Source organism: Scleropages formosus, chromosome 24 (genome assembly GCF_900964775.1).
Source record: "Scleropages formosus chromosome 24, fSclFor1.1, whole genome shotgun sequence".
Lineage (NCBI taxonomy): Eukaryota > Metazoa > Chordata > Actinopteri > Osteoglossiformes > Osteoglossidae > Scleropages > Scleropages formosus.
The window spans coordinates 8,655,538-8,674,972 of NC_041829.1; the positions used below are offsets into that span (position 1 = coordinate 8,655,538).

The 19,435-nt window shown below is 40.1% G+C and overlaps 1 protein-coding gene across 1 annotated transcript in view; it reads left to right on the forward strand.

The window, feature by feature from the left end:
* cdh22 (cadherin 22) overlaps positions 1–19,435 on the forward strand; it is a 90,732-nt gene that overhangs the window by 5,432 nt on the left and 65,865 nt on the right. The window contains exon 2 of the mRNA XM_018755729.1: positions 5,148–5,442. Coding sequence (XP_018611245.1) covers positions 5,148–5,442 — 295 coding nt within the window. The remainder of the gene's footprint in view (positions 1–5,147; positions 5,443–19,435) is intronic.

Below are 19,435 nucleotides of genomic sequence, written 5' to 3' on the forward strand. Positions count from 1 at the left end.
CAGTAAAACATACATAAATATTCATTTCAGTTTATTACACCAAAGTTCTGACAATTCCAATATGCATCTGAAAGGAAATGTTAATGATAGGAAATTAATTCTTCACTCAGCTATTGGGTTTATTTCACCAATGTTCCTAAATAAGAGCCTACAGATCAATAATGTAATGTAATCAATTTGACTGTAAACCCAGCAAGAAAGTATCCAATACTTTAATATTAAAATATTATAAACTATTATAAATTAAAGTAATAATAATCTTCTTATTGTTATCATTACTACTGGACAGCAGGCAAGCTCTGCTGCTGTTTTCAAATACCCACTCTTGCTGCTGTATCATTGTGACAAGTATCAGCTTATCCTAAATTGATACAGTAAAAATGACCCAACAGTGTAGTAAATGGTAAATCAATGTGAATATCATAGAGTAGGTCTAACATCATAGGTTACTTTGGAACAATGTGTCAGATAAAAAATAATTGCAATAATATCTCTAATAATTTCACATATTTCAAAGTGGTCTAGATCCACAAAATTTCCAGTAAACACTGAGACACCTGGAGTTTCTATGGACCTCACATCACTGTATCAATATCAAAGGCCAGAGAACCCTTGAAATCCCCCAAGAAAACCTGGTCAAGACCCCTGTTTTCCACACAGCAAACATGGCTGTCCTGAAGGCATGAGAAGAAATATTAAGGAACAGGTGGAAGCCAAGCTCAGGGAGTATATGAAAGGGAACCTCCCTTTGCAATCGATCACAATGTTCCTCCTGGAAATTTCTCAGTCGCCACACTGAAAAAAAAAAAAAGTTCCCGAGTCACCATTACAGTCAGAGGCCTTCTCCTTTTTTTTCTACTAGCATTTTTTTCTCCGTTGCATTGCATCACTTGATATGACAACTAGATGTTGAATTACAATAATTCAGGTAAATTGCAAAAATTAATAATAATGAAAAATAAATGCAAGAGCACTAAAGAGAAACATTTCTAAAGATGCAGGGTATATAGTACAGAACTATGGTTGGTTGGAAGGGCTACAAATTGGTCAAACCCTTAACATGTTTAGATTTGATAACATGCCTAAATTTTCACTTCAGCATTCATGAGGTATTTTCCTTGACTGTGCTCAGCATCCTCATCAATATTACAAAGGACTGAAACTCAACCCTTTGCTCTGCATTGAGGTTGGCTCTGAATCTATGCACTGCGGCCTGGATGCTTTTTGCCAGGTTATTTTTGGGGCTCCAGCTACCACTAATGGGTTCTGCCCCTCGGCAACTCTCAAGGTGTCATGGCCAAGGAATCGCTTGTCCTGCATTGTGCTGGGTCAGACAGAATGGATTAAGATCATGCATATGGACTATGACCCAGTAATCAGAGGTTCTTTACATCAGTTCAGTTCTCATCCAGTCTTTGGTTTTCTTCCACTAACTGACTCACATCACAATGATTTCAGAATATCTGAGATCTCCTCTTACTTTTTGTTATTGTACAGGTGGTCCCCGATTTACGACGGGGTTACGTTCCGTGAAACCCATCGGAAGTCGAAAATATCGTAAGTCGAAAATGCATTTAATACACATAATACACACCTATGCGTGGCAGATTGGGAGATGCGGATTGCTGTCGCTGCCCAGCATTGGGAGAAAGTATATCGCCGCATATTGATTGCCAGGGAAAAATTCAAAATTAGAAACTTTTCGAAAAGTACGGTTTCTACTGAATGTCTATCCGCAGCTCACCATCGTAAAGTCGGAAAAATCGTAAGTCAAACCATCGTAAATCGGGGACCACCTGTATTCCAAAAGAGAAATGACATTTACATTTTTTCATTTAGCAAACTGTTTTCTCCAAAGCGGCATACAGCTCAGGTCATTTTATAAAGGCAATAGGTGGCACAGTGGTTAGGGCCATTACTTTATCTTAAGGGTCATGGTTTGAATTCCCCCTTCTGCTGTATTGCCCTTGATAGAAGTATTTACCATGATACAGAGAAAATATTTTGCACCACTGTGTATAGTGGAATATCTAACATTGTAAATTCCTTTGGGCAAAGAAAATGTTAAAATAAATATTAATAAGAAATAATGTGCCACTGTGCAGTATGCCAGCAAGGGGCTGTTTGGCATTGTTTCAGTTCTGTATTTAATGTAAGTTAAAAATACTTGAGAGGATATACTTGAGACAATAACCATGTTATTTATATGGCTGCTACTATGTCAATGGCCACAATGAGTTCACTGTCACAGTAAAGAAAGGGACATGTTCACCTGACTGAAAGCCAAGTTGGAGGCCATTACTGCTTCGACCTCGCCGGTTAAGGTCATTTCATATGTGGGCCATATCTTTCTGCTGCAAACAGGTCAATAAATGCTTTCTGCACAAACAGCAAACAAGCAGTTATCACTTTCAACAAAAACACATCAAAACTAAAAAAGTATATATGAGACCTCAGTGATCCTGGGGCCATTCAAAATTGTGTTGCTTTTTGGTTTTGGCCACCAAGAATAGAACTGAGCAGGATGACACCCTCTATTCCTGGCTGGGGTCAGGGAATAAGTGCAGATATCGTACGGGGCGTCCCAGCGTAAAAGAAACATAACAAAGAGAGGCTGTTTCCCCATTTTCAAGCAAACCAGATTCATGGGACCTAAAGTTTACTTCAGTGACTTTGAAAATATCTAAAAGTTTACATTTTGGTAAAGAAAGCATTTTAAAATAACTTTTGCATTGATATAAAACATCTTGACATAGTAACATAAATTTTACAGGTACAAAAGTAACTTGAAATATGATTTCATTAGTGACATGAAGTGGATTACATTATATTTACATTTACATTTATTTATTTAGCAGATGGTTTTCTTCAAAGGGACTTCCAGTGAACACTATGTAGTTTTATTTGCCATTTTAATTGAGTTAATTGCCTTTCCATTTTTAAGTTCATTGGTTTACTCTGACTTCAACTTTTTCCAAACTAACAATTTCTCTTCCAAAGCTTTGTTCTATTTACATCGTACTATTTCTGATTTTCTTCTTAAACAGAGGTATAGTCAAACTGTTATATTGGGTCCTGATCCTCCGGGTGCTCTCGTTTCCTCCCACAGTCCAAAGACATGCCGCTCAGCTTCGCCCACAGTGTGTGAGTGGCAGAGAGAGTGTGTTTCACTGACGTATGGATGAGTGACACAGTGGAAGTAGTGTATCTAGCAGTGTAAGTCACCGTGGTGAATAAGGTGTGTGGGCTGGTAACACTACATAGTATCCATTGTAAGTTACTTTGGAGAAAAGTGTCTGCTAAGTAAATAAATGTAAATGAAGAAGAAGAAGAATTTAGAAATCCGTCATCTAGACTGTTACTCTCAGCTAATTCATGCTCTAAAAACTTGCTGAGTAAAATTCCCTGGGCTTTATTATCGGCTGTGCCTGGCTGAAACACACAATAACCACATTCTATTAGCCGTAAAACAGGCGAATAATGCAAGGCCAGGTGACTGCAAAGTGACTGAATACTGAATAAAGAAACACACATTGTATTAAAGTGTTGCACTAATTGTTGTGTATGCTGTAGAACCATTGCCACTGTATAAAAATAAACGTTTTCTTTTTTGAGTCTCACACTGAGATATTGCAGAGCTCTCCATATCTGGCTTCCGGAGATAGGCCGTGTTTTATTATTGCTGAAATATTGATACTCAGAAACTGTATATTTTCTGGCCACTCATTTATTTGACTTGGGGTGGATTCAAAATGAAAAGGGGGGAAAATGCAATATTGTATCTGGCCTTGCATTATTCGCCTGTTTTACGACAAATACTTAATGAAAATCCCTGCAGGGGGAGATAGAATCCTGTATTTAATTAAGGGTTTATAAAATATTAACATGGGAGAAAGGTTTTTTTGCTCATTCTCTTTCCTGTTTGTGTGAAGAGGTCTCAGAACATGGTGATACTGACTGTCTGAACACCGCTTTCTTAGATTTGGAAATATGGAAAGTTCCGCAAAATTTTGTGTATTCTTTGGAACTTCATGGTTCACTTTGTCAGACATTCATAACTTATAATTCATCGCCAAATTCCGCTTTCTCAGGTTGTTACCACAGTTTGTAGTTGCTCTGAGATTCCAGTTCATGGATCATATCGTTTTTGGAGCCTACAGGTGGCATTGCGGAAAGGACTGTCATCTTTTCTGGTGTAAATTCCTTGCTTAAGGTACTTCCTGAGAAGTGATACAGTAAAAATTACCGTAAAACAGGTAAATAACTGTAGGTATCTTAACACTCTAAGTCACTCTCAAGTGTTATAGAAATAATGGTTAATATTGGCCTATAATGAATCAATAATAGTCATTTTTACCCATCTTCTATAAATAATGCATATTTACACTTGTCAGTGTGATAAATAGTATGTAGGACAGTCTGTTATAATCCAACATCTTTGCAAACACTCTGAGAATCTATAAATTTTATGGTAGCGAAATTGCATACATCATATTATGTATCAGCCTGAAATGGGTAAACCTTGCAGTAGAAGTATAAGTACTAAATTATACAGGAAATGAACTGAAAATAAAAAGAGGGTTAATAGATGGATTATCATGCCTGTAATCACTTTTTTTATACAACTGGTGATTAAATATTTGAATGGAGGTCAAAGAATCAACACAGTAATTATGTATTTGTCAAATGTTGATTTTAAACAGTGTTGTCATATTGTCCAAAAAAATCGTCTACGTTTTCCTTTCTCTCATTATACTTTTCAGTCAGAAAGTGAACTGGGATTTTTTGCAAAAATAAGTTTGAGACCTAAAAATTAAATATGCATGTATTGGCTTGAGGAAAAAAAGAGCAAGTGTCCTGCACTCCGAGAGGGCTGCAGTCATGCAAATTGAAGAGATTGCACTTTTAGGCCTTCTGTGCAGCGCGTTCTGTTGGCTAGTCAAGCAAAAAAAGGAGTCTGTTGGAAATTTCCTTCAACAAGACATGTTTCTTTTTTATTTTTTATTGCTTTATGCTGTTCACTCAACATATGGTGTAAAACTTAATTACGTAACTTTAGTTGCATGATACTGTTTTGTCTGTCGTTTAATTAATGAAAGAAGGCTTTTTTTTTTTCTGCCCTGCACGGTTCCTCTCTGCTCCGACAGATCCACTCAGACTCGGACGAGGGCGACGGCTCCATCAAGTACACTATCTCTGGGGAGGGAGCAGGTACCATCTTCATCATCGATGAGATCACGGGGGACATCCATGCTACCGAGAGACTGGATCGTGAGGAGAAGACTTACTATACCCTCCGGGCACAGGCCAGGGACCGCCTAACTGACCGGCCACTGGAACCCGAGTCTGAATTTGTTATCAAGGTGCAGGACATCAACGACAGTGAGCCCAAGTTCCTAGAGGGACCCTACATTGGAAGTGTGCCTGAATTGTCTCCCATTGGTAAGATGGCCAACTTCAACCAATTTATTGTGGGGCTTCATGTTCTGTACAAGTATACAAATGAGACGGCGAAGGGCGTATTGATTATAATCTATATGATATTATTTTGTGGCCACTTATAGTTCATACTAAATTTATTATTATTGTCATTGTGGTAATACTGCATGACTTTGAAGGATGTGAGCATACCAAAACAGATTGTCAGATATTTGGTTGGCATTATGGAGGATGAGGAGTGCCATGTGAAAGCAAAATTAATTAACCATAATTAATCATTAAACAAGTTGAAATGAATAACAAATGCAAAAAGGAAATGGCAATTAATAAAACAAATTAACATAACAATAGAAAAATCTAGAAAAAGAATCTGATAGTCAGTAAAATAATTCACAAATCAATGTAAAACTAATGTGCAAGTTAAAAGTTAATTTATTAATACATGTTTTTCTTTGCCTCTTGTTCATTGTTTTTTTGTATTTTCTCTTTGCTTATCGCCTTTTTTTTTGGAGCTTCACTTGTCATTAGTGCAAGTTTTTGGACCTGCCCTATTATAGGATTACTTTTTAATGATATAACGTTCCTCATCCACCATGCATTTAAGCAACACTTATATATTTGGAAGCTCAATGGTCATTGATGAACATTTGAATCCGTCCTATGGCACTCCTCATCCTAAAGAAGGCTGACGATACGGTCATTTGAGGGGAAACTTTTAATATTCCCATTGCTCTTGTTGCTTCTCACCTGGATCAAGAATTCAAAATGTTGTCCTGAGAACAGGCTCTTGTGGAGAGTTTACTGCAGAGCCAATGACCCTAACACTTCTGTGCAGCTGATCCTGCAATGATGACCTTTGTGAGTTCGGGGTAGAATCCTATACCTTGACCTCAGTTTCTAGGCCATGTCAATCACCATTTGTGTGGAGAAGTTTCCGGAAAGGAGGAACACAATCCGTTTTGTTGTGCTCTGGTGGGGAGGGTGTGCAGTAAATTGGCAGGGTTATCTCAACTTACTTCTTTATAAGCAGATTTGTGTGTTACCGAATCAAATCTCACAGTTTTGGGCTGGAGGAGGTGAGGATGCGCTTTTCCAATGACGGGAGTCTTTTCTGTTCCTCTGGCTGTGTTTTAAAAGTAGTTAACATTTATAAAAAAAGGGATTCTGAATTACTAGGCAGTGGGGATGGGGCTGTTTAAAAGCCAATTGTGTGTGTGTGTGTGTGTGCCAAAACAGCAGGGGTGGGGCGGTCAGTCGGTTGGTTGAGTAACTCTAATCGCTCCAGCTTTCCTCCGAAACGAGCCACCTAATCAGAGCAAATTCCTGCCTCCTCAGCATGTTGGCAGCCAGAACCGGGGAACCTCTAGTCCTTATAGAAACAAGAGGGAGCGTAAATGCTTCATGTTGAAGCAAACCCATCTCTTCCTTCTTCTCCTCCTCCACCACCAACCCACCCCCAACCCGTCTCGCTCAGATTACACATAAATGAGTGCGCACTTCATGTTTTATACATTGAATGGCGCGCCGGAGCTAATGAGATAACACAAGTGCTTAGTTAAGCATTTCGGGTCCGGCCGTAGCACCACAGTGGTTAATGACGACCTGTTAGCTTGGCCACCACCTCCACACATACTGTGCAGTTGGTAAACTGACAGGGAAGTATCCAGTGGGGGGTAGTCTGGCAGCGCTACCAGCTAACCACATGTTCGCAGGCAGCTGGGTTGCTGTGCCACAGCTGTGCACGCGGCTTCCTCAGTAACCGTGACAAAACGGCACTTTGCATCGCACCTCCGGGAGTTAACAAGGGCGTCTCCTTGTGTTTCGATTCATTCTTCACCCGAGGGTCACAGTACGGGCTGTCGTGTAAAAATGTCTGGGAATAACTGTCCGGCGTATGAGGATTTAAAATACACTCCGAGCGGTCAAGTTGGCATCGGATATATGAAGCACTTTGGGCTTTTATTTTTTAAAGCTCTTTCGACTAAATTAAATCTAGGTTTTGTTGGTGCACTATAATTAATGTCTTTTCTTTATTACATATCACTGGTGCCATTAGCAAGTGACAACAAGGCACTAAATAATGTTTGTTACTGCATCTGCGCAGACATTTTATTAGACAGGTTGAACCGTATAGGTGCACCTTATAACACAGTATTCCAGGGAAGCATATTCCGGAAGATGAACACTGTTCATGGAAAAGGAAAAAGGCAAACTGGACCAATGACATATTGGATCCGTTGTAATTTTTAATATTATTTAGTTTTGGCGCATGATTGTGGTAATCTTTTATTTCCAGGGTGCAAAAACACTGTGTTCCCTCAATCACTTATCCTTCCAGTCTTGCGTGGGTGCGTGTCTATCTGTGCGTATCCATTTCTGTGTGTGACTTCCATCTATCCTCGATGAACGACACAATGTTGAGCGACGCAGAGGTGCAAAAGTATGCTTGTTAAGAGCCATTTGTTTAGTAATCACAAAGCCTTGACAAATACAAAGGGTGTTCTGGAATATTCCAAATATGCGAGAGCTGCCGAACACAGAGAAGCCAAGGCCTTTTTTTGCCGAGTCTGCTGCACAACGTCTGTTTGATAGGACTGCCGGTATAAATAGCATACAGCAGCGTTACATGGTACCTGTTCCGCTGTTAATAAAGTTGAATTATATTTTCACACTTCTCCTAACAGTTTGAAGAGGCTCTCCAGACTGTGAAGCCATGGCCGTAAGATTATCCTTCCGTGAAATTGGCTGAGGGGCTTGAGGTCTGTGCTGGCTACCTTTGAGAGATCACGTCTTCAAATTTGGGGATGAACGGAGCGGACTGGATCAGTGACAGGGTGGAGGGTTAGTGCTGAGGGTTAGCTGTGGACCGGAAACCAGGAGGCTTTTGATAACCGAGCTGGAATAGGATGTTTCGCACCTGATCTTGTCAGCTGAAGGGGATTCAAATCGCGTTAACATGGAAACTGCCCAGCTATCATCTGCGAGTGTGCCACTTCATCTCAACGTTATTGAAAATGGATGCCGTAACACAAATGCCGACAGAAAGACACGTGTCTATTGTGACTATAAGTGCATTGATTTACGATCTCAGTGCATGGCGGTTTCAGATGGGCGCTTTTGCTTGGGACGTCATAGAGCCAGAAATGAGTCTGGGTTTAGTGCGGGGGGAAATGGGCCTTTCACTGAGGATATGCGCCCCTGCCTAACGTGGGGGTCTTACATCTGCAAGCAGTGGCAGCTGTGAGCCCCATTTAGCACACACAGCGATGGAAACGATCGCATCCTGTCCTCATCGATGTTGACCCTGGGAGGCCCAGCCACGACAGATGCAGACAGGGTTTCCTAACAGTGTGAAGCAAGAGGATGATGAAGCAGATGGCAGATAGAAATTAATAGTTTCTTTTTCTTGTCCTTTCTTTCTACTTTAAATACGTTGCTTGGCTTGGTCACTTGGCCGGAGTCTTTGCTGTTGATTGCGAGAGGAGTTACTTGTGGTCCGCTGATGTAGGCATACATGACCAAGAGGGGCTTTATTGATGAAGACACTTGATCCCAGTCATATTTCATTTGAGCGCTGGGCTATTTGACATGACTTTCTATGTGGTATAGAGCCAGACTGGGTTGATCTGGGTTGGGCCGGATTGTGCTGGGCTGTGCCCGAATGGGTTGACTTGGGTCAAGATCAGTTGAGCTACGATTACTTTAACTCAGTTGTGCCTGCATAAGCTAGTCTGGGCCAGGCTGGGACAGTAAAAAGAAAAAAAAAAAAAAAAACTGTTTATACTCATTTTCAGAAAATTAACAGCATAAAGTGGTAGCGCCATGTTATGGACAGGGTACAATAAACACAGCATAACTGATTAATACAGTCTTTTATTGCTTTCTTTTCCATAATAAGAAAAAATGAATATTAATGAAGTAATGTTAGAGGACATAAGTGGAATCTAAGTAGCCATAAGAAGCTTGACTGCAAATTTGCTCATGTAAGAAATATCAGTAATGATTATGTTGAGGAAAAGTATGTTTACTGAATAATTTTTATTTCATATTAGTGCCAAACGGGGCACATTTGCCAACTGGATATATACAATTTTTCAAAGTGCATGTGAAACAGCTCACATCATCCCCCCCGAACCACCACTTGACGCTTTACCTGCACCTGGCACTGTTGTAGAATTACTGCCGAGAGGTGTTTTTAAGAAGGTGAGTTCAGAAATGGAGTCTGAGAAGAGCTCTTGTGGGATGAAGACTTTGGTTTGTTTCGGATTTTTGGAACGGGTTTCAAAAACAAGGCCAAAGCCCCGGCACCTGGAAAACCTTGTAAAAAATGCTGCCACGGTGTCCTCAGGAAGAGGGGAGGCCGTGTCAGCAGCATGGTGGCTTCGGGAGAAATCTGCAAGTTGTCTTGGCAGCTTGAGTGTATTACAACATTAACCTTGGAGTGTCAGAGAAGACCTGTTTCCATCCCTCTTTGTTATTGTGCAGGTTTTTTTTTTTTCAGAATTTTTAATTTTTTTGTGAATTAGGATCAAAATGAATGGAATTATTAAGATCTGGAGGATCTGAAGCACCTTGAAAGACAGGAGAAGAAAAAGAAGTGTGAGCAAAAGTAGATCTAAGGTTGAGTCAAACAGAATATTCTGGATGAAGGTTTTCTGCGCTTGGGGACTTTTGCCCCGAAGAGATTTAGTAGCTTTTGTGAACTCTACGAACATAGTTCCAATATTCTGTGTTTCAGGCATTAGGTTCCAGGGTTTCCTTCCTATGGTTATTTTTGTTTTTAATTAAGTAAAGTACCAGCTTGATGACTCAGTGTTTGATAGCTTCATTTTATTGACCTCTATTCATTTGGCTGACCTGTTATTACAAAAACCACAAATCTTAGAGTAAACAAAACAGATAAGGAGCTTTAGACCTCAACACAAGATCATGCATTAACCTTGATTTGAGCATTTCAATTGGCTTGAGTACTGTTAATAGTATATCAACAAGTGGCCCAGTGGTTGTGAACCCAAATAAATGTGAAAAAGAATTATAAGCATGGCTGAGAAAAGTGATGTGAAATACAATTTTGAAGAGCTGAAAATGTTGACTGATAGGCAGTAATCGCTGGACTGGAGGGCAGAGTCTAATTGCTAAAAGCAAACAACAGCTGGTTCAAGACCCATTGATAATAGAATTGTCTTCTTCAGTGCTTTAAATCGCAGGGATCGTGTCTGTAACATATCCGGCTAATTAATTCAAGTGTATAATCGTCCAAAGATGTCACTGGAAGCTCAGACGACACGGCTTCGGCTCTCTGACTTCGGACACATGATGCGGAGAGGACAGTTAACGGAAAAGGACATCATTCTGGGCAAAGTGGAAGGTCAACATAGAAGAGGAAGGCCAGCTACGCGTTGGATCGACACAATCACCACAGCCATGGATGCCCCATTTTCAAGTCTTAGCCCGTTGGTGGAAGACTGGACTCTTTTCAGGACAACTATCCATAGAGTCGCTTTGAGTCACCATCGACTCGATGGCGCCTAACAACTAGGAAGCCGAGAGAAAATATGAGGAAATCATACACGACACAATGTAATTTATAGCTTGTGTTGGACTAATGGTGCTGTATGTATAATGTCTATTATAAACAAGATGATTATATTTATTTATGTATTAATTTTACAGACTCCAGTTGTTTATCCTGAGCAAAATGATAGACAATAACATGAACAGAAAAATGAGTAATAAATACAAGTCATAAAATAGTATTATTTGCATCTATCAGATTTTATTATACTTTGTTGACTTATTAACTCCCTAAAGCGCAATACTGCCACTGGGCAGCAAATTAGAATTTTGACCCTGTTGCTCCAATGTATATTACAATGCAAATGTTTTCACACAGCTTTACCATTACATCACAGAGATTAAATCTGTATGGGGAATGGAGACACCAACTGAACTGCAATCCAGAGATGAAGATATCTTTACAACGAAACACTAGGGATGAAAGAAAAAAAGTCTAAAATAGAAAACGACTCCTGATGCAACTTTGCACATTACTCCCTCATGGCAGAGTAGTTCTCCCCTAACAGATGGTCTACAATCTTCAGATGGTCTTTAAGTATTTATAAGACCTTCTCCCAGTGCATCCTTGAGAGCATCATTCCGCTCTCCACTGGGTGCACATCCCCGGTCTGCTATTAAGCTTGATGATAACAAATTTGGAGTGATTTTTCTGTCACTGTCCTGCACGTTTCTTTTGATGGGGTAACACCAGTGCTTCTGCTGGTGGGGATTCAAGCTGAAGAGTTACCAAAATCCAGCACAATACTCCTTGGACGATGGGAACTCATAAAAAGGTTAGCACATCTAAATGACAGCCACAGCCAGAAGGGCGAGACTTTGATGACCAGCATGCAGCCCCTATTCGAAATGACAAATACATTGTAGAAAAGCTTCCAAAAGTTGAATGGAGACCTATGTGTGGATGGGCAACTAGTGCCCTTTTAAAGATGACACCAGCTGAGGCAATACCTTCTAAAGGACTGTAAAAAAATGGGCCTGTAAAATAATGACCTTTGGTAGCAGTGATGAAATTGTGTTCGGGTTCAAAGTTTACAAAAGCAAAAAAAAAGAAAATCACTTGCCTGACGGTGCAAGGGATCGTTCATGTTAGTCGAGCTAAAAAAGACACGTTCTTTACAGAAAAGATAATACATTGCTGAATCATATCTTTCTGCATGATTTAAGGTCACAAGATTATTATTATTTTACCTGAATACTTTGTCCAAAACAGCTGGAAGTCTTGTGTTAGTGCAATAATCTTCTTACAAGGATTCTATAATCCCATCTACAAAGCTGGGTGAGTCTATTCGTATCTATTCAGGGTAAGTACCTTGACCAGGGGTACTAAAATAGAAGCAGGGATTTGAACCGAGGACCTTCTGGTCACAAAATTATGGCTCTAACTACTACAATACCAACCTTCCCTTTCTCAACACCAGTCAATACATGGAGGTACAGCACTCAAACTGAATCAGCGTGCTGCTCGTGTCCCATCACCTGCGAGTATGACACCATTTGATCAATATCTACAGATGATCTTGGAGACTGTGGCAGATTTAACACCGAGAGAGAGTTTGAGTAAAAGTTTCAAAAGAAATATTGGGAAAAAAGAAAAAGAAAAAAGCAAAGAGAGCTGCAGATGATAGCAACTTTGGTCACTTTTACAAACCTTGACTGATGGCCAGACCCTGACTGGGCTCCTCAAGCCAAAGGGAGCCCAGGTGCAGCCAGCTGACAAGCCAAGAATGGGATCTTGATGAAGACTTCCTCGATGGGACTCGAGAGTGCAGGGGGTGTGAGAAAGGTCAGCTGGGGTTTACCATGAGTTTTATTTTTGTTAGTTTTTAAATCTTTTCCCCAGCGAGCAGAAAAGGTCTGGCTTTCCTCTTACTGTTTTGTCTCCTGAAAGCGCTTTCAGTTTATCTTTTTTTGCCAGAAAGGACTTTTTTTCTTGTCCATCGTTTGATTTCACTGGGTTTGAGGGTTTTTTAAATGCTTTGAGCTCACTTTCAGCTTCTCTCTGAACCCACATCGTTCACTGGACCAGACGTGTTCCGGCGTGTCGCAGGACCACGGGTGGCTCAACACATCTACCGTATATGAAAGTTCCATAACCAGTCCTTCATCCTTTTTCACCAGCAGGATATTTTTCTTTCTTTGAGCACTGAACAGGTTAGAAAAACCTACAAATGAAACACAGAAATACATTACAGATATGAGCAAGACAGTTGTTACTGTAGATTAATTTACCGACATGCCTTATTATTAAAACCATATTGCTCTTCAGGAAGAACCTATATCTCATGCATGTGTTCTTAATATTCTTTTAATGGGTTTATTGCTCCAGGTAAACACTTGACTTGTTCCAGGTTGCACTGTGCAGATAGATATGGTTATTAGGCTTCTTTGAAACTTAAAACTGAAAGGGGAATTCTTGAAAATAGACATTTTAACTTTGAGAATATATATGCCAGAAGAACAACACCTAAGAATGACAAACATGTAGAATATTTTATTTAAAAATGAATTTGTGGAGCACATTTAGAGAACATTTTTATTTTTTTTTTTTAGACACAAACACTACTTGTCACAGTAATGTCAGTATATTTAAATTTGCTCATGTCAAACAGACTTAAAATGGTCAAGCTGGCAAGGTTATGCTGGGGTTCAAGGTTTATATCCTTTTCTGGAAGCAGAAAAAATATGTAAGATGAACCACCTCCAGGGTTTGTTGCTTATAAAATACAACTGTAAGAACTTGAGGTATCCCAGGAAGCACATGTGCAAGACCAGGATGTGCTCCACACCATAGCAAGTCAATGAGTCTTTGAAGTTCTGCACATAGCAATGGAGCCAAAGGCCAATGAGCTCTGTTGAATATTCACTTGAGGTGCCAAAATGTGGATTTAAAGCAAAACATTGTAATGTTTTATATAAAATAACCTCCACTGTGGTTTGTGCAATAAAACACAAACACACACACATTTTCTGAACCGCTTGTCCCATACGGGGTCGCGGGGAACCGGAGCCTAACCCGGCAACTCAGGGCATCGGACTGGAGGAGAGGGGACACACCCAGGACGGGACGCCGGTCCGTCGCAAGGCACCCCAAGCGGGACTTGAACCCCAGACCCACCAGAGAGCACCACCGCGCCCCCCCCCCCGCAATAAAACAAATCAGCAAAATAATAACATATGATAAAGCTGGTGAAGTTATAATTCCGACCTAGTACTCAAAGAACCAAGGTTTAAATTCCACCTCCTGCTGTAGTACTGTTGATCATACAATAAAAATTGCCCACCTGTATAAAGGAGTAAGTAATTTAGGAGAACAGTGTTAGTGAAATGAATAAAGACTAATATGCATTATGAGCCATTGTGATTTTGAAGTAGTCTGGTTTTGTTTTACTGGTATTGCAAAACATGTCCTGCAGTAATGAATGTTAAACGCAAAATAAAAAATGAACTGCAGTACAACAAATGAAAACAATTTAGTATGAAAAAAATTACAGGTGGGGGAATAAACTAAAGCTGCAGTGTTAGTTTTTTGGGTTCTTATCCTGATTTGACAATGCTTGATTTATTCTATGACAAATTATTGATGTTTAAAATGTGTAGTGGTTTAAAGTCTTTCTAGGTATTTATGTTGGCTCACTCTGGTTTTGAGAGTGTCAGAAAATGCTGCACCATTAATATTTCACAAGGAGCCATCTCCTTCCTTGTTCCAACCACACCAGACCATTGTAGAGGTTTAAATATTTAGGCCTTGCGCTTGTCCCAGAATCTTGCATTGCAAGCAGAAATAAATTGAGAATCATCAGACAGACAGCACACCCACTGTGGCTATTCCACGTTTGATATAAAATATGTAAGGATATTGATTCAAAAGGGGGGCAGAAAAGGTGGTGAAGTTGCACATTTAGAGAAAAAGTTGCAACACAGCACACAGGTATATAACTCTGACAGTTACAGTAGATTAACATCACGAAAGAGAACATGGCTGTTGTGCAAAGGGAGTTTTTGTTAAGAACTGTGGAACAGATCACTCGTGATTCTCATGCTGTTGCATTTTTTCGGTTTTCTTCAGTTTGCTATTTTGGAAAATGCTGAATATGTTACAGCAAATCTAATCAATCCCCATTGCCAAAATAAAAAAGTTGCTCTTTATTACTTCTTTAGGCATTATTATTATTATTATTATTATTATTATTATTATTATTATTAGCTCCAGTTTCCTGGAATCAAAAGACATCCTGTTCAGCTGGATGGTCAACCACAGTGTGTGGGTGACAGAGAAAGTGTGTTCCACTGATGTATGTATGAGTGACCCAGTGTAAGTAATGTATCTATCGGTGTAAGTCACCGCGGTAAATAAGGTGTGCGGGCTGATAACAATATATAGAGTTCATTGAAAGTCACTTTGTAGAAATACATCTGCTAAATGAAGTCATATAATGTATTATTATTATTATTATTATTATTATTATTATACAATGACAATAGTTCACATCCTGCCGCCTGCTGTAGTACCCTTGAACAAGATAGTGTCACGACCCCAGCGTGCGAAAGCCCAGAGGTCCCCAGAAGCACCACCATGTAATTCCAAATCCACGTAATTAAGCCAACACATCTGCTGTCAATTAATGATCAGTTCCCAGCCCTACAAAGGGGTTGAAGTCACTGCAATAGTTTGTGGATTCTTGATGAAGCTCTTTACTGCGATTATCTAGTGGCTCTTGTTCACTGATCCGGTTTCTCACGTTACTGTTCTAGTGCCGAGCTCCTATCCTGTCTACGCCAGTCCATCGTGACTCTGTCCAGATCCTGTGCATCACCCTGTATTTGCCACGCCTCATTGTATGAGCGCTGTTTACGCATCACTATTTCACTTACTGTATAACACCGTCTGTGTGTCTCTCTACTCTGTGTAGTATCACCCATGCACTTTAATTCCCTGTTAGCACTGTGCACTTGTATTTACACTCCGCGGTTGGGATCATTGCACTTTACATCTGTGTCCGGACAGTACAATAAAATACATCCATGTTCGTTTTACATCTGGACATTACAGGTAGTCACCCTGAATTGGTACAGTAAAAATTACCCAGCTGTGCAAATGCATAATTCAGTGGCTTAGCACTAAAATACTCTGGAGAAAAGCATTGGCTAAATTAATAAATAACAAACATTGTTTCTGTAAAATAAAACAGAACATTATTTTGTCAGTTCTTTGCTTAACCTATGACTTCGGTCTGGATTTCTCAAAGAGCGTGAATTGTACCGATGCGACAATTGCTGCTGTTCCTTTTCTCAAGCTGTCTAGTTCTTTATCATTTGTCATTATTATCCCACTTTGCAGTGTCTTTTTTTTTTTTTTTGCATCATAGAGAACATAAGCTTGAACTGCAAAATACCAATAAGGACATAATACCATAGACTCTAAAGGTGAGATGCTAAGAGGCACCGTGACCTGAAGACAGCCGTGAATCATTCTAAAAGCAGCGTGCACAGTGTGTCGGGTCACAAAAATGTAGCTAAAAGCTTTACAATTAGATAGAATTAGTCTGTAAGCCTCCTGGTCCCCTGGAATTACTCTGTATTTAATAGCCCAATGGGAATTTCTATGCATTCAAGGGAAACTCGTGATTCACCACACATATATTCTGCAAAGCATTAATATACCCTGCTCAGAGCTGGGTCACAGGTCCAAAATATGTTGCCCCCTCAGAATTTAAACATGCAGTGCCCTTGGCATGATGGGTAGAGGTCGTTTGACCAGCACCAAAATGTGCATTAGCAATTAAACACTTTAAGAAAGAATTTTTTTTTTTTTTTTTTTTTTTTTCAGTATGATTAGAGAGGCATGTGTGGTATATAAATATTCATTTAAGGGACAAATGTATTTTAAAATGACTGGCACTTCAGTGATTTGATATTTCTATCCCTCTTTGTCCGGAGCTGCAGCCGCCACACAGATGTTGTTATGGCAATTTACTGATAATGAGCTGTGTGAAAAGTAAGTGAACACACTTCAGATTAATATTGTCTTGCATACTCCAGTGGTAATGCCATGCATTTTTAAAATATTTTTTTATTGTGTAGACTTCTTTTTTTAAGGGGAATAAACTTTTCTGCTGGTTTTGAGATTCTGCCATTGAATCCAAGATGTGGAGGACGTATTAGCGGCTGTTTACGGTGCCACCCAACACACCTGCTTGCGAAATCAGAGTGATGGCTCGCCCTGAAGAACATGGGGTAACCAGGTGCTTTGGAAATTGCTATACCAACCATCTGCAAACAAAACGGTGGCAAAAAAAATGAAGTAAGCAAATAAATATTTAAAGAATCCTCATTAAATAAGAGAAGACTTGATTAAATATTTGTGGAAAGGGACATCCTTGCAGAAATTGTAGCAGCGGCGCACACAAACTATCAGTAAGCAGACCATTAGCTTTGATAGTGCAGTCATTTTTTTTTTTTTTTTCCCCTCCAAATTTTTTATGTGGGGCGCTGAGAGATGAGAAAGAGCGGAACTGGAGAAGAAATAACTTTTAAAGAGAAGACTCCCGGGCTTTTACATCTTTCCTGAATGAGCAGCAGTGTGGGATTTAAGGTGTGAATCATAGTGTCCCGTGGACGAGGGCTCCTGTGCCAAGGGAGCCTGCCAGGAGTTCCAGCCACCCGCTGTGGTCCAGGCAAACACAAATCCTCCTTTTCACGACATTGCTTCTTAAACAATCATCAGTGAAGGCACATCAAAATGTGGCAGACTCCTCTGGGGCCCCAGGCGGTAATTGAGCCATCTCGCCCCAAGTGCTGGGCTCCATGGAAGCCATTGGTGCGGCCTGCCCTCAGGCCATTAAATAAAACTGCACATAAATTGACATTTTGATTGGGAGGCGGGTGGGGGGGGGTGCTTTATTCCGCCATTATACCTACTCCTCAATCCAGAGCGTCATGATAGACCTAGAATTTCAACTGTACTCATTATGAATCCCATCTCCTCTCTCCCCATCCATTCAAATCATCCTCTCCTTTTATAAATGTTGATCTTCAGACTATAAAGATTGGCATCATTGCGCACTTAAAAGTCATTTATGTACGTGCTATTCAGTCCAAAGCACCATTAGCCTTCAGCCACTGGTACTTGTTTTTCTTCCAGTTTACTTCCTTTTTGTTTTCTTCTCCTCATCTGCCAGATGTGTATTTCAGCACAGTCCTTTTATAAGTGTCATCTTTATTTTGTCTGTACCTTTTTGTATGACTTTTTTGTGTAATTGGTGGAGGATTGTGAAATTAATGTGTATCAAAAGCAGTGAAGTCAATACTTTGATTAAGTATACAGTCAATATAAAGTAGGGAGGTGTAGTAGTGCCAAAATGGGAGTGAAATTTTCCACCAAGTCTAAGATGTGTTCTTGAACAAAGGTCAGATGTTCACTGTCACTGATCATGAAGTCGAATGGATAACGTAGCTTTTTACTTTTTTGATTCTCACACCTACCCAAATAGTCATCTGCATGACGCCATTCAACCCTGACAGCAGCCATGCCTTGTGGGCTACCGTTTCCGCACTCAGCGAGGAACTCTTGACCTAGGGTACAGTTCCATTCATGGGTTCCACTGCAGCCAAAGGGGATCAATATCAGCCTTCTGCTTAATTTTCAGATGCGCTCCTAGCTGAAGAGTATATTTCTTCGTGCTGTGTCACTGTTGCTAAGCAAAGCCAGACCACTACACAAACTGTGTAATGATGTGAGGGTAAAATTCGCCCTCAGTGTGAGAATTCATATCCTTGTTGGCAGAGCATCCTGTGCTCGCCAGCAGGATCGAGGCCAAAATGAAAACCACCCAAAACTCCGGTGAGCTACTTCTGTCTGAGTCCTGCGTTGTGTTCAGATTCAGAAAACCGCAAAACAGCAGACGGCTCTGTACGAAGTGCATCAACCAGGAAGTTATTGTGAAACACAAAAACAGTGAGCTGCTTGCTGCTTTACATTACTCAGGAAGGTACAAATACCCAACAGCTACCCATTTTGACAGTAATATTGACCAACGCTTGTGATTTCCGCATCAGCCTCTCGTGTCTCGTTCCCCTTCTTCTGACACAGTTCACGTAACACAGCTTCATGTCATACTGCCATTGGGAGAAGCAAACCATGAACATCTATTCAATAAAAAGTTAATCTGCAGCAGATTTGTCTATATAAGTTATGATATTAACTTAATGTCTGGTTTATACTCTTGCACTGATTTACCGATTTGTACAGACGGATCATTTTTACTGTATCAGTTCACGGTACGTACATTGATCAGGGGTACTAGAGCAGGTGTGAGAATTCAATCCAGGGACCTTTGATTGCAATGAAATGGCTTGAAACCCCATGTTACTTGCTTCCTCTGTTCATATATCATTGATAATCATTTCACAGTTTACTTTG